Source organism: Lycium barbarum, chromosome 3, assembly GCF_019175385.1.
Source record: "Lycium barbarum isolate Lr01 chromosome 3, ASM1917538v2, whole genome shotgun sequence".
Lineage (NCBI taxonomy): Eukaryota > Viridiplantae > Streptophyta > Magnoliopsida > Solanales > Solanaceae > Lycium > Lycium barbarum.
The window spans coordinates 131,845,940-131,859,905 of NC_083339.1; the positions used below are offsets into that span (position 1 = coordinate 131,845,940).

General features: G+C 37.3%; 2 protein-coding genes across 2 annotated transcripts; both read left to right on the forward strand.

Moving 5' to 3' along the window:
• The first annotated feature begins 1,430 nt into the window (after positions 1–1,430).
• Positions 1,431–9,066, forward strand: LOC132632586 (probable serine/threonine-protein kinase WNK3). The gene is made up of 9 exons (XM_060348574.1): positions 1,431–1,851; positions 2,201–2,238; positions 2,360–2,587; positions 2,680–2,903; positions 3,008–3,165; positions 6,940–7,123; positions 7,191–7,328; positions 7,406–8,324; positions 8,457–9,066. Exons 1-9 carry the CDS (start codon positions 1,759–1,761, stop codon positions 8,629–8,631), a joined length of 2,157 nt encoding a protein of 718 aa, XP_060204557.1. The 5' UTR covers positions 1,431–1,758; the 3' UTR covers positions 8,632–9,066.
• An 864-nt stretch (positions 9,067–9,930) lies between these two features.
• LOC132632587 (elongation factor Tu, chloroplastic) lies at positions 9,931–11,816 on the forward strand. Its single transcript, XM_060348575.1, has one exon. The coding sequence runs from the start codon at positions 10,085–10,087 to the stop codon at positions 11,498–11,500; it is 1,416 nt and encodes a 471-aa protein (XP_060204558.1). The 5' UTR covers positions 9,931–10,084; the 3' UTR covers positions 11,501–11,816.
• The last annotated feature ends 2,150 nt before the right edge of the window (positions 11,817–13,966 follow it).

Sequence of the window (13,966 nt, forward strand, 5' to 3'; positions counted from 1 at the left end):
CCAGAAGAGACTCATCAATAAGGTATGAAAGTTTGAAGCTGAATAGATCTATAAAGTATCTAATCAACTCAAGGTCTCAAGCTCTTAATTGTAAATTGTTAATGTCGGCGGAGTGAAACACATTTACTATAGACTAAAATGTTTAGATAGAGGCCAGTATCTACTTGAGAGTATTCAGACATATAGCTCATTCAAGGAATAAGTGTTAAGTATTTTGATTAACATTAATGCTCCATTTTGCGTGTGTTTGAGACATGATGTTGGTGCTGGATATTCTATAGTTACTTTTGTAATTGACCTATAAAAGGACTATTATTTAGATCATTGAGTCCTTGATCATGAAAATTACGGTGTAGTCCAACTCTCAGTGCTAATACAGAGCACAGATTGATCTCTACAAATTCAAGATTCGGGACTCAGTCACCAAAATCTAAACAGATGCAAAGTTAGCATGTTTAAAACTGACCAAGCATATGGCTGATCCAGAGAAATGCTTCCCATAGACTTAGCTCATTTTTCCGTTTTAATTAGATCACGAGAATATGTTATCTAAGTGTACTTTTTTATATTTTCATATATTTGAGATTACTTTTTTATTCAAATATGTACTTTTAATCAACTTACAACGACAATTTATGCAAAAAAAAAGGGTATGGGTTCTTATTTTGTCGAGAATATGAAACTGAGAAAGGAACATGATTGGTTTTACTAACCGCAAAAATATGTATTGATCTATTTCCTTACACAAATCTGAAAAATAAATTTGTATTTGATTTCAATAGTTATTTTCCAAATTTGTTATGTACTTCTTTTTAACGGTTGAATACAAACTAGGATATGCTATCTACAATATCATATTAGTAGAGATGATTATACGCTTACCTCATTTCTATCTCATTCATAACCGTGCTCATTTTTATTTTTTATTTCTGTGTAATCTATGTAGGTTCACGGAAAATTTCATTACTTAGTTTTAATTGTCTAATATTCTTTTTAAAATTCTCATTCCAGTACTTATACAATTGTGCTCTTTCACAAATGGAACAAATTTACATAAGTTGATGCATCACACAGCTAAACTAATAATGAAATTAACACAACTTAGTTTTCTAAATTCTTTTGTTAACCATGATTAACTCATACATGTTTTTACCTCAATTTATCATTAGGTTTTAATAAATTAACTTAGTTTCCGGCCCTTCTCGATGCGGTGAGAGATTAGTGCACAGGCGACCTTTTTTGATGTATGCCTACGATTGAAGTAAGTTACATTTCGTGGTGCAACTCAAAATACAAAAACAAAAGGCACTGTGTACTATTTTGGCACTTAGCCAGGGGGTACTAAACAGAGGACAAAGTTTCCTTAAAGTTCCACAACAAATGGGTTACTGACTTTTAAAATCCAAAAAAGCAAAAAGAGAGGATCCAAGTCGATTGACTTTCCATAATTATGCAGAGTTTTTATTTTTTCATAAGCTTCCAGAGTTGACAAATCTGAATAGGCGTAATAAATAAATAAGCGACCCGTCGGTCACAATCAGTTAGCCGATTCCCTCTGTTTATACGTTTCAGAAATCACAACCACACCTTCTTTTTCCTTTAAACGGTTCTCGCCAAACCTACGTAAACTTCTTATATGTATAAATAAATAACCCTACTAACGTGAAGGACAAAAAGTAATCAATTTTTTTTGCTGAATTGGGGATAGTTGTTTGCTATTTTAGACCAATTGAAGAGCTAGGGTTCTGAATTTGGAGAATGCAGCTGAACTCGGAGTCGGAGCAGGAACCCGACGATTCTGAATCTGAGCCTGAGTTCGTTGAGCTCGATCCTACTGGTCGCTACGGTCGGGTTAGTTTCTTTTTTTCTTTTTGGGATCAATTTACTGTTTTACTAGTTCCTTTTTACTGATTTTATTTGTCCTACTGCTAAATTTTTACTCCCTCTGTCCCAAATTAACAGTTGCTTTAGAAATTCAATACAAAAATTAGTCTTGTTTCTCCAACTATACCCTTATATTGAAGAACTACTTCTTCTTAAATTCTCAAGAGACATTTAATAGTCAAATTACTATACATTGTATTTATTGATTTCTAAATAGACACTTATTTTGGGACGGGAGGGAGTATCTTTTATTGTCTTTGATGATAAATACACTCTGCATTTGAATTATGGAGTTGATATCTATTGTTTTATGCAGTACAAAGAAGTTTTGGGAAAAGGAGCTTTTAAGAAAGTGTATCCTTTATCAAACACCTTTACATGCATATGATTTGGTTACCATTATACTTTTTACCCCTATAATGTTTGTTTTGGGGGTGTTATTTTGTCAATTCTTTGACTTACTATCGGGAAATAGATATCGGGCTTTTGATGAATTGGAAGGAATAGAAGTAGCTTGGAACCAGGTTAAAGTTGCTGATCTCTTGAGGAATGCTGTGGACTTGGAGCGTCTTTATTCTGAAGTTCATCTGCTTAAAACCCTCAAGCACAAGAATATCATCAAATTTTACCACTCTTGGGTTGACACAAAGACTGAGAATATCAACATCATTACTGAAATATTCACTTCTGGGAATTTAAGACAGTATGTGATATTTGTCTTTTCTTCTGTCCTTTGCTCAACCCCTCCTCCCGAGAAAAGGTCATATTATGAGCTGCTCATTGTGTTATGTGCAGATACCGGCAAAAACATAAGAAGGTTGATTTGCGAGCACTCAAGAATTGGTCTAGGCAGATATTGGAGGGACTGTCATATCTACATGGTCACGACCCTCCAGTTATTCATCGGGATCTTAAGTGTGATAACATTTTGGTCAATGGTAACCAAGGGGAGGTGAAAATCGGTGACTTGGGACTCGCAGCAATTCTTCAAAAGGCTCGTTCAGCTCATAGTGTCATTGGTGAGGTCTTAGTCCACTTTGCTAAATTTGTATCTATCCAAGGTTGCTATTGTTAGTGTCGTTCAGATGGTCTTTTTAACAGTACAATTTATATTTCATCTCAGGTACTCCAGAATTCATGGCACCAGAGCTTTATGAAGAGGAATATAATGAGCTAGTAGATATCTATGCTTTTGGCATGTGCTTGCTGGAGCTGGTGACTTTTGAGTATCCATATGTTGAGTGTGCAAATGCTGCCCAGATATATAAGAAAGTGACAGCAGTAAGAATTCATGTCTTTTTTGCCATCTATTATGTTCTCTGTTTCCTTGTGCGCTCAAACTTTACTAGGACATGATTCATATGGTAGAAATAGGAACTGCATAAATGGCCATCTTGGTTTCCAGTATTGTGTTTCTTAAACTGCTGGGGCTGAACTAAAGCTGACCAAGCATACATCGGTTAGGTTCAATTCGATTTTGCGCATTTTGGTTTGACTAAATTTGGTTGATAATACAGCAAATTTGGTTAATGCTAAACTAGTTGGAATCACCAGTATGCATCCTCTTTATATTCCGCTCTATTCAGATCCAAGTCATTCCAACACTGTAAGCAACTTTTCTTAAGAAGAAGTTTCTAAAATTAGAGTTCTCTAAACCTTGCATTTATCCCTAGTCAGAGCTAGTGTAATGTAACGACAATAATCAAGATTTAATTTCAACTACAGTTGATATTGCCTATATGGACCTGTACTTCCATTATGTTATATTTTTTGCTAAAATCACAGATCTTAAATTTAGCACAAGATGTGAGTGGATAATTTATCAAGATATAGAAGAAGTGAAAATTATACTGCTTCAAATTGCAATTTTTTTTTTAGGTTTCATGTGAGGAATAGAAACAAAAATTGAGGAGGTTCCAATCGATTACGTAAAGATGAACCTTGAGAAAGAGATGGATGGTAGTGGTAGATGCCTCGCTATGGTGGTGGTGGTGATAAGACCTTGCAGCCTCGCTTGCACGGTGGCTAAGTCTAGACTGAGAAGAGAGCGCCCAAAGACTGGTGGCTGAGGCATCTAGGCAGGGTAAGAGGATAACAGACTGAGACTTCGATACAAGAGATCATAAAAAACGGATATTGGCCAAAGAAAATGATCGGAAAGTGGGTTAGAGAACTAGAAGGAAAGAATGAATAAATAGAGAAAAGAAAAGAAAGAAAAAATACAGGAATTCTGGTAGAGATTTAATAGCTTGACTTTGACCTTGGGAACCATTACACAAGGCATCCAGATAATGCTTCAATGTAGCGTTAGATGTCTCACAATGGTGGTGTTGGTGGTGCCAAGGCACTGCTGCCTAAGTTTACATGGTAGCTGAGACGAGGCTGAGAAGAGATAAATAAAGGTTGGTGGTTGAGGCAATGTTTAAGAGGGGAAGAAGACATGAGTCCAAACCTTTGATAGAAGACAGCCATCAAAAGCACAAACTTGGTCAGAGTAAAGGCTTGGATAAAGGGAAAGAGAAAACTGAAAAAGAAATCCAAATAAGAGAATAATATTTCTATGGAAGTCATGGAAAAGATAACTAAGAGTAAAAAATAGAGAGAATTGAAAGAGAGTAAAATATAAATATAGGAATTCACAGATATGCTTATCCACCTTGACCTTAATTACTCTACACCAAGGCATCTGATATTCGCTTCTGCTATGTTTTAATAATATAGGAATCCATTGAGACACTCATTAGTAGTGTTAACAGCTCGCTTGGGACGCGCTTAAACCCTGAATCGTAGTGATGTCCATCTTCAAGTGCGGATGTACATTATACCAAGCGATATTATCCGCCCCGCTTAGTCGGAAACTTTTACTAACTACGCACATAAATATTGCAAAAGAAAATGTATACATAATATTGAATGACACCACATGACAAAGAGTGTTCCCTAGTCCACCATTCAAGTGCCTCCTTCACCTAGGATATTTTTCTTTTTTGATCAAGAAAAGTGGGGAAACACATAAGATATTTCTGAGGTGAATCTTCATTTCACTGAAGTCCAGGTAATCATCCGTTCGTGATTTCTTGTTACTGTTCAGAGGTATCTTTTGTGAAACTATTCACTAAAGTATGTTATATTCGATTTTTAATTTGTTTTCTGTAAGTTGCATTTGTTTGAGATTTGTCCCTCCGGATTCATTGTCTACTTTAATCTCAGTTTCTGCCAAAGACGGTTTGGCCTTCCCGTGTGGTTGGGGGTGGGTGGGTGTTACTCACTGTTCTTTCAGTCTTCATGTTTTCCATTTATTTATTTTATTTTTAATACGTTGGAGGGGGGTAACTAGGCTTCACTTCCCATCCTATAGAGGGCAGTACCCTTTTTGTGGTCTACATCTAAAATGCATACTTTGAGGTGATGCCTTGACATTTAATGCAGTAGCCTAGTTATCAGAACAAACACAGGGGTCAGATTTTCTCTACAGCTCAATGGCAGCATTAGATTTGTTCTCCTGATACTTCAACTCAAGGCCATTTAATAGGGCTAGCCCACTGCAATTACAGGCTTTTTTCCAGGCAAAGGCTGAATTACTGGCTGTATTGTTACTCATGTCAAGGAATGTAAGTGTGTACCAATTCCATCATATTTCCATTTAAGAGGAGAAAGAAGAAGAAATGGTTCACTTATACCAGATCAAATCCTCTTATTTATGTTTTACAATGTTTGGAAATAATGCCTACTTACAAGCAAGGAGTTTTGCTATTTAGTGTTCATCAGTTACTTATTGCACATTGGAAATCAGAGAATTTATAGAAAGGTCATTCTGGTGTTCTGAAAACTTAAATCTTCGATCCTTGAAACAAAAGTATGTTTTAGGTCCTTATGTAAGACATAGGTAATCGACTCCTACTTCAATGGCCATGCTTTATGAAAACAGGATGTTCAATTCAAATGAAATGTGTTAAAGAAAGGTTGTGTTTGGATTAAAAAAACTGAATTCATTTTAGTTTTATTTCCAAAAACAATTTGGTTTGGGTTCATTTGGAAGGATCGTATTTGTTTTGTTTTTTTTTGTTTTTTTTTTGAAAAATATCACTGGAACCCAGAACTATTTTTGAGGGTATCACATGGTGACTTCAATATATTGATACTGCCTAATCATTTTGGACGCTTTTAAACATACTTCTGAATACATTTCAGAATTTTGGACCAGTTTATCTCGCACAACCACAGATACTGCAAAACTCTGCCCATCAAAGTTTAGGGGGAATGGGAAGAAGCACCTAGTGATTTTCGCCTTTGAACCAAAGCCTTCGGCCCATTAGTGATTGGAGATTGAGAAAGTCAAATGATAGAGTAAAAGATTTGGGCATAACCATAAGGGTGATACTGAAAAGAAGGAAAAGATTCTCTAGTACTGAACCGGAAAAGCCAAAAGAACCCTTATATAGAATGCTCGGGCTTTGGAATGCCTATTTTCTTTTCCTTGTGATGATCGGGTACTTTCAGTACTTAGCTCAGGTTACCCTACACCCTCCATCTGGCTCTCACTTTCTTTACCTTCATAGCATTTTGATATTTTAGTGGGATAAGCGACCTCCTTATAGAATCTCAAACTTAACACTGATTGTGGGCCTACTTTCTCTCGGAAACAGTAAATTCCACTCTACTTTTAAAAAAATTACCATTTAAAGTAAAGGGACAGAGTGAAGTAATTTCTTTTGTTATATGTGATTATGAGTTTATGACTCAAAGAAAAGCCAGGAATCTTACTCATCAATTTTCATTGTTTGGCGGCTAACAAAATACAAAAAAAGGCAACAATAAGTCCACTTTTTGATTCTTTATTTCAGTTTTTGGGATGCCATTGGTAGGTGTCCTACATTGATGATTTCATTCTGAGTGTTAGTTGACAATACTAATTCTTCTATCGCTGTAATTTTGATATTTATGGATTGATCGAAGGATATATATGTTGCTTAATGTTGGTTTTATTGACACTTGATTTCTTGGATCAGTTTTTCTGTTTTCAATGCTAAGATTTTGTACCTATGGCCCTTGAAGGGAATTAGGCCTGCATCATTGGCAAAAGTAAAGGATCCTGGAGTTAAAGCATTTATAGAAAAATGTATTGCAAAAGTTCCTGAGCGGCTGTCTGCTGCGGAACTATTGATGGACCCCTTTCTCCAGTCAGATGATGATTCTGGAAGCATATCTAGATCCTTGAGTTCCTACCCCAGATATGCAGGTAACTACATGATTTCAGCTCCACATAGATATGTCTGGAAAATGTTGACACTTCTGGGTTCTCGCAGATAATAGGGATGACCCATCTGACAACGGAAGAAGTCCCCAGGACCCTGTGCCTGAAGGAAGTAGAGATTTCACAGTGCAGGGCCAAAGAAAGGACCTAAACACAATTTTTCTTAAACTGCGAATAACTGATTCAACAGGTTATGCCTTGTTCCTTATTTCCCCACCAAACTAAGATTAATCACTTCAATAGTTTGACATTTTCCCTGTATCTCAGGTCATGTTAGGAATATTCACTTCCCCTTTGATATTGAAGTTGATACAGCAAACGCTGTTGCTAGTGAAATGGTTGAGGAGTTGGACCTGACAGATCAAGACGTCTCCGCTATTGCTGATATGATTGATTCTGAAATCCGGTCATATATCCCAGATTGGGCACCTAAACAATGTTCTAGAGATCACATCACTGATGAAGTTGCTCCTTCTGAGAGCAGTGCCACTGAAGCTCGTGAAGTTGCTCCTTCTGAGAGCAGTACCTCTGGAGCTTGTGACGACGTTTCCCCTTCAACAATGAACTCCACTCTTTCTGGTGGTCTTGTGTTGGAAAGACTTCCTTCAGGTCGTAAGTACTGGTCTGATTCACCAAAAACAACCAGTAGCGCGAGCTCTCCACTCAGACCGGGCCCTTCAAACCTGTCACAGGCAGATTCACCAATTCGCGAAAGTAGCTGGGATGACGAAAACGAACAATCACCTGTCAGCAAGAAAGAGGGAAGCAGCTCAGATGATGGTGCCTTTGAGCATGAAGAGAGTGAAACTGAAAATGATATGGATGAAGAGTTTGATGTGATTCCAGATTCAAACTCAAGTGATAATAAACAATCTGCTGATTTAACTTCTGACACACAGCGTCATTCATCAGGGGAAAGAAAAAATCATAGCAGCAACAAATGTTCAGATGACATTGGAGAAATTGTGGAGAAACTTGAGAAGCTGCTAGATGAGCAGCGCACAGAGATAGATGAGCTCAGGGAAAAACATGACTTGGCTATCTCAGAAGTTATAAGCAAACTTCCTCCTGAGATACGCAGTGGAGTGCTTGCTACGTGTGGTCACAAAATATCTTCCCATAGTCTACGGAATGAAAGAGGCTGCTCCAGTACAAACTCTGAAGGCCCAAGCTCCTCTTTGAAAATGTAAGTGTTGCTGTCTTATTATTTACTATTAAACTGTAGATATAACTAAGGCTGTTTTTTGATTGTCCCAATCATATTACTTTTGATTGACTGTTACTACCAATCATGTTACTTATCCTTAAAGGTTTCAAGATATTCCAGAATGCTGAAAAACTTTAGAGTTGCTGGCAATGGTTACATGCAAAATTCTGTAGCTGGAAGTGTTCTGAATGGACCCATAATTAGGCGCTGTTTCAGCTCTGTCAAAGGCAACATCAGTTCAGGAATGGGAATTGCTGTAATTTTGAAAGAGGAAGCGGGAGACTGATCTATCAGTGAGCGGTGCTTCAATTTGCCCTCAGTGAGTTTATTGTTGGACAAATTGAAATTTATGTTGCATGGCGTAGACGACGAGTTGATCCCTTAGTGCTTCGGAAGATCTTGTTGACCCGCTGAAATGGATTTAAAATCTCAGATTCGTGCATGAGATGCCTCGAGCTGCAGCCACAATAGGTTTTTGCATTTTCGTGAAGTGTATACTTGTAAATATTTATATTTGTATTTAGCAAAGGTTAATTGGTTTGAAATCACGCCTGTTGAGATAGTACCTACACAGGTCATTTATATTTTATCAATCATGTTCTATAGACTAGTAAAACAGTACATTGGTTGTGAGATGATCAGTGTTTGCTGTTCACCCTTTTATTTTTTATTTTTACAGGATAGTATTTTTTAGCGAAGTAATTTGCTTTTCCTCCTTGAATCAGTGACAATTAGACTTTTTTTTTCGTCAATCAATGACAATTAGACGAGTGTTTAAATATCTTTTGCTGGAGAAAAGAAAAAAGGGACAAATTTATAGAGAAACGGGCGATCAAATTGCCAGACGACTAACGACAATCTTTTGTCCAAGATTTGTATACCAGTATTGGAAAGTTTCAAACTAGAGTACCTGAAGTAGAAACGTGGCCCAAAGAGATTCGAATAAGTGGTTCACTTTCAGTCATTTTCGTATGTTTTAGCCATAGAAGTGGGGCTCTCCTTCATGACATTACTGGTGCAAAAATGGCCGAAAGTTATGTCATTTGTACTATGTTGCCTAATTGTCTGCACCAAATTTATTGTGGTCAGGTCAATGACAACCAAATGAATCAAAATAATCTCGTTTACTTTTTTGTAGTTAACCGAGTTTTAGCATATCCAATTTTCCTTCGTACCAAACATATGTTCGAGTTAATAACGCATGGACAATATTTATTACAACTATGCTATTACTAGATTATTGTGCATATCACAATAAATTAATTTCAAGATATCACAAGTGAGACCTTCCTAAGTTAGTATTCACATCCGTGAAAATGATTAGCTTTTATATTGTTTATTTAAAAATTAAACATTTAAACATCAAAATCAATGTATTACACCAAAGGGGCGCCAATAAATGTGGATGTCACTTACACTAAATAGAAAAAAAAAAATGACATTTCGGATCTCAACACTGAATAAATTGTTGCTATGGTAAAAGAACTAATTGAAAAATTGAGTATACTTCGAGGGAAAACAGCACATAAAGACATTGGATTTCATGTGTTATCCAATAGAGGTAGAAATTGGTAGAAAAATCCCCCAAATAAGTACACACCAGAGGCCCCATTTTGTCCTGCCTAAGAATATAAACACTGTTACCCCCTAGTTCTCGCCCAATTTCTTTCAAATCCCAAATTCTCACTCTCTTTTCTCTCCCAAAAACTTCAATTTGAGTATTTACTCACTCTTAATCCATGGCTTCAATTTCAGCAACAACTGCCACCGCCACCACTTGTTCAACTAAACTCATAAACCCTTCAACTAACAATACCCTTAAACCCTCCAAACTTATCCTGTCCTCTTCTTTTACCCCAAAATTCTCAACCCTTTTCCTCCACTCACCCACCACCCACCACCAACAACACCGCTTCACTCTCCGCGCTGCACGTGGCAAATTCGAAAGAAAAAAACCCCACGTCAACATTGGCACTATTGGCCACGTGGACCATGGTAAAACCACACTTACTGCTGCTTTAACCATGGCGCTTGCCTCTTTAGGTAACTCCGCCCCGAAAAAATACGATGAAATTGATGCTGCCCCCGAAGAACGTGCCCGTGGTATTACAATAAACACTGCTACAGTTGAATATGAAACCGAAAATCGACATTATGCACACGTGGACTGCCCTGGCCATGCTGATTATGTTAAGAATATGATTACAGGTGCTGCCCAAATGGATGGAGCTATACTTGTTTGTTCAGGTGCTGATGGTCCAATGCCACAAACAAAAGAACATATTTTGCTGGCTAAACAAGTTGGTGTTCCTAATATGGTTGTGTTCTTGAATAAACAAGATCAGGTTGATGATGAAGAGCTACTTCAGCTTGTTGAGTTGGAGGTAAGAGAGCTTTTGTCTAGTTATGAGTTTCCTGGTGATGATATTCCTATTGTTTCGGGTTCTGCTTTATTGGCATTAGAGGCGTTGATGGCGAATCCTAGTATTAAGAGAGGTGAAAATCAATGGGTTGATAAGATTTATGAGTTAATGGATAATGTTGATAGTTATATCCCTATTCCACAAAGACAAACTGAGTTGCCTTTCTTGATGGCTATTGAAGATGTGTTTTCGATTACTGGTAGAGGTACGGTGGCGACTGGGAGAGTAGAGAGAGGGACTGTTAGGATCGGAGATACGGTTGATATTGTAGGATTGAGGGATACGAGGAGTACTACTGTTACCGGGGTTGAGATGTTTCAGAAGATTTTGGATGAAGCAATGGCTGGAGATAATGTGGGGTTATTGTTGAGAGGTATTCAGAAGATTGATATTCAGAGAGGAATGGTGTTGGCAAAACCTGGAAGTATTACTCCTCACACAAAGTTTGAAGCTATTGTGTATGTGTTGAAGAAGGAAGAGGGTGGTAGGCATTCCCCCTTTTTTTCAGGGTACAGGCCTCAGTTTTACATGAGGACTACTGATGTGACTGGGAAAGTTACTTCGATAACGACTGACAAAGGAGAGGAATCTAAGATGGTTATGCCTGGTGATCGTGTGAACTTGGTGGTTGAGCTCATTATGCCTGTGGCTTGTGAGCAAGGGATGAGATTTGCTATTAGGGAAGGAGGAAAGACTGTTGGAGCTGGTGTTATTCAGAAAATTATTGAGTGATGAACGAGCAGCTGCACGTTTCCCTTCAAATGGTCCGGCCCTTGTCATGCAATATTCTTAATCCGTTGTCATATATGAAAGTTTTTGGTTACTTCTTTTCTTTTAGAATCATAGTTTAGTTGGAGAAATCTTGTTATAAGTCAATGATAGTGGACCTTTGTGAGTTTGCTTCAGTTTTGCTGCTTTATTTTTCATTTGTTTGAAAGGAAGGATGGCATTTGTCTCTTGTGTACCTTTAGTTTCCCTCAGGAAAAATTTATACTTTTGTTTGATACTCGACTTTAACATGCCAATGAAGTAAGGTGGATTTGATATTTGTTTCGACGAATCAATGCTGCTCGGAAACACCCAAAAAGAAAATGAAAGCTGAAATTTTTTCTTTTAACATCATATGTTGTTTAGAAACTAGAATTGGTGGACCCGTGCAAGTATTATGTTGTAGAACCTCAAAATAATTTGTCAAGTTGATGCTTAATTGTTATTCTCAATTGTGGCTTATCATCCCTTGAGTATAAACATCTGAGAATGGTCAGTTGGTTCTATGTCGGAATTCATCTGCCCTGGTCTTTATTTATATGAGCTACTAGAAATTGCACTACAGAAAATGTTGTATACCTATTGCTTATTAACCTCAGAATGAAATGGTCCATTGTGTAATCCGTCATGCTTGTTCCTATAATTATGCTCGAAAGAAGCTCGCACTGGCTGTCATTTTTCATGCTTGTTGCTGTAATCGTGCTTGAAAGATGTTCTCGCTGGCTGCATAACTAGCAAGCATGTTTTCCTAAGCTGAACTAATGAGCGACTCTGTGTTTGATGGATTTGAGAGTTTTGGTTATATCTTTCTGGACAAATAGGGGATATTGGTTTCAACTTCTGATGTGGAATTGATTGTTTGTAGGATCTGGTGAAAATGAGCGTCATAGCATGTAACATGTTATATAAACATTTGTTGTTTACTGTTTTAAGTGGTGTTAGTGAAGCTGTTGAACTGAGCTTTTTCCTATGGACCCCTATCAACTGCAGCTTTGCAGTCCCTTTTGTTTTGACTCAAACAAGCACAACTCTTGTTGCCATGAATGGTGGAGCAACATTTCTTCAAATATTTTTGGTTTGATGTCATTCGTGAAGGCACGTCTCGCTAAGTCCTACATTTTTCTTCCTTTCCCCTGCTGCACCACTTGTATGTCATCCATGGGCTATGCCAATTTTCAAGGGTTATTTGGCTAGTTATTCTTGATAAAAAAGGGTTATTTGACTAGTTATTATGCTCTGGCTGTTTGAAATTGGGGTTTACATTCCAAGCCCAACTATTATCTTTGAGGTGAAATCAGTTTCTTTTTGCCTTCTCAAGCATAAGTATTATTGCTGAACTATGATATAGAGGAATAGGATTACTTGCAAGACCTTTGTCATTGCGCGTGAAATGTTACGGATAACTTGCTTGGATAATTTTCAAGGATGCAGCACTTTACTCATCATCTTTAGGTTCCCTGCTTGGCATAGTATTCTTTTTATAATGCAATGATATCAATTGGGCATGCAAAGATGAAGGACAGGAGCATTCTGTCAAAATATGATGTTGGCTGAATGCACGTGGGCTGCCAATACCATTGATCTCAATACTTTTCACTGTTGGAAACATTATTGCAAAGGACCAACACCAGTCTCTCCCAGTTATATTGCTATGGACCATCCTTGTGCAGTATTTGGTGCTTGTTAGTTTACTTACCATTGAGGTATCCATGGTGCGGAGGTTGTTCTTTTGGGCTGAATATGATAGTTCGTGTTTGTTAATATTACTATATTTGGAAGTGTGTGGGAACTAGTTTAGGATTGAGATGTGTTTGATTGATTGATTGATACCTTTGGTTACCTGTTGATGATCATAGTCATATTGTGTACACTGTTGGAGTTCTCTAAGTTCTTGTGCTACCCCATGATATGATCTTTTTTCGAACTGGTGATTGGATTGTTTCACTTTTCACCAATTATTTTCGAAATTCAGTTAACCTATTTGTAGGGACATGAGAATGGAGAACCAGCAGCGAATATATATGATCTGTTTTGGTAGACCAACCTGGTTGTTTTTTACTATGAGCCTTGACTAATACCTTATTCGAGAACTACAACCTCAGACTATAATGGTACGTGAAATTTAAGCACCTTAAAGAATTGGAAAACTGAAAAAGAAAGTGATGATCATGCTTTGTCTCCCTGCTAACTGATACTGCTACACAACTTACCAGAGCCCTTTTCATTGTTACTCTTTTTCTCCCCAAGCTATTATCTTTAAACAAATGTGCTTATATACAGTTTCCTATACAAGCTGATGACTGCGTTAACGCGGAAGGTTGTTTCAATGAGAATATGAATTGAAGATAACGTGGCCTTCTAAAATTATCATGGTGATTTATGAGTTGCAAGGGAGAAAATATTTGAGATAAGCCAGCTTCAAATTTGAAT

Coding starts and splice junctions, on each gene's coding strand:
- LOC132632587 (XM_060348575.1), top strand. CDS start 10,085: ATGGCTTCAATTTCAGCAACAACTGCCACCGCCACCACTTGTTCAACT.
- LOC132632586 (XM_060348574.1), top strand. CDS start 1,759: ATGCAGCTGAACTCGGAGTCGGAGCAGGAACCCGACGATTCTGAATCT. Junction 2,239..2,359: donor AAAGGAGCTTTTAAGAAAGT/GTATCCTTTATC, acceptor ATCGGGAAATAG/ATATCGGGCTTTTGATGAAT. Junction 3,166..6,939: donor TATATAAGAAAGTGACAGCA/GTAAGAATTCAT, acceptor TGGCCCTTGAAG/GGAATTAGGCCTGCATCATT.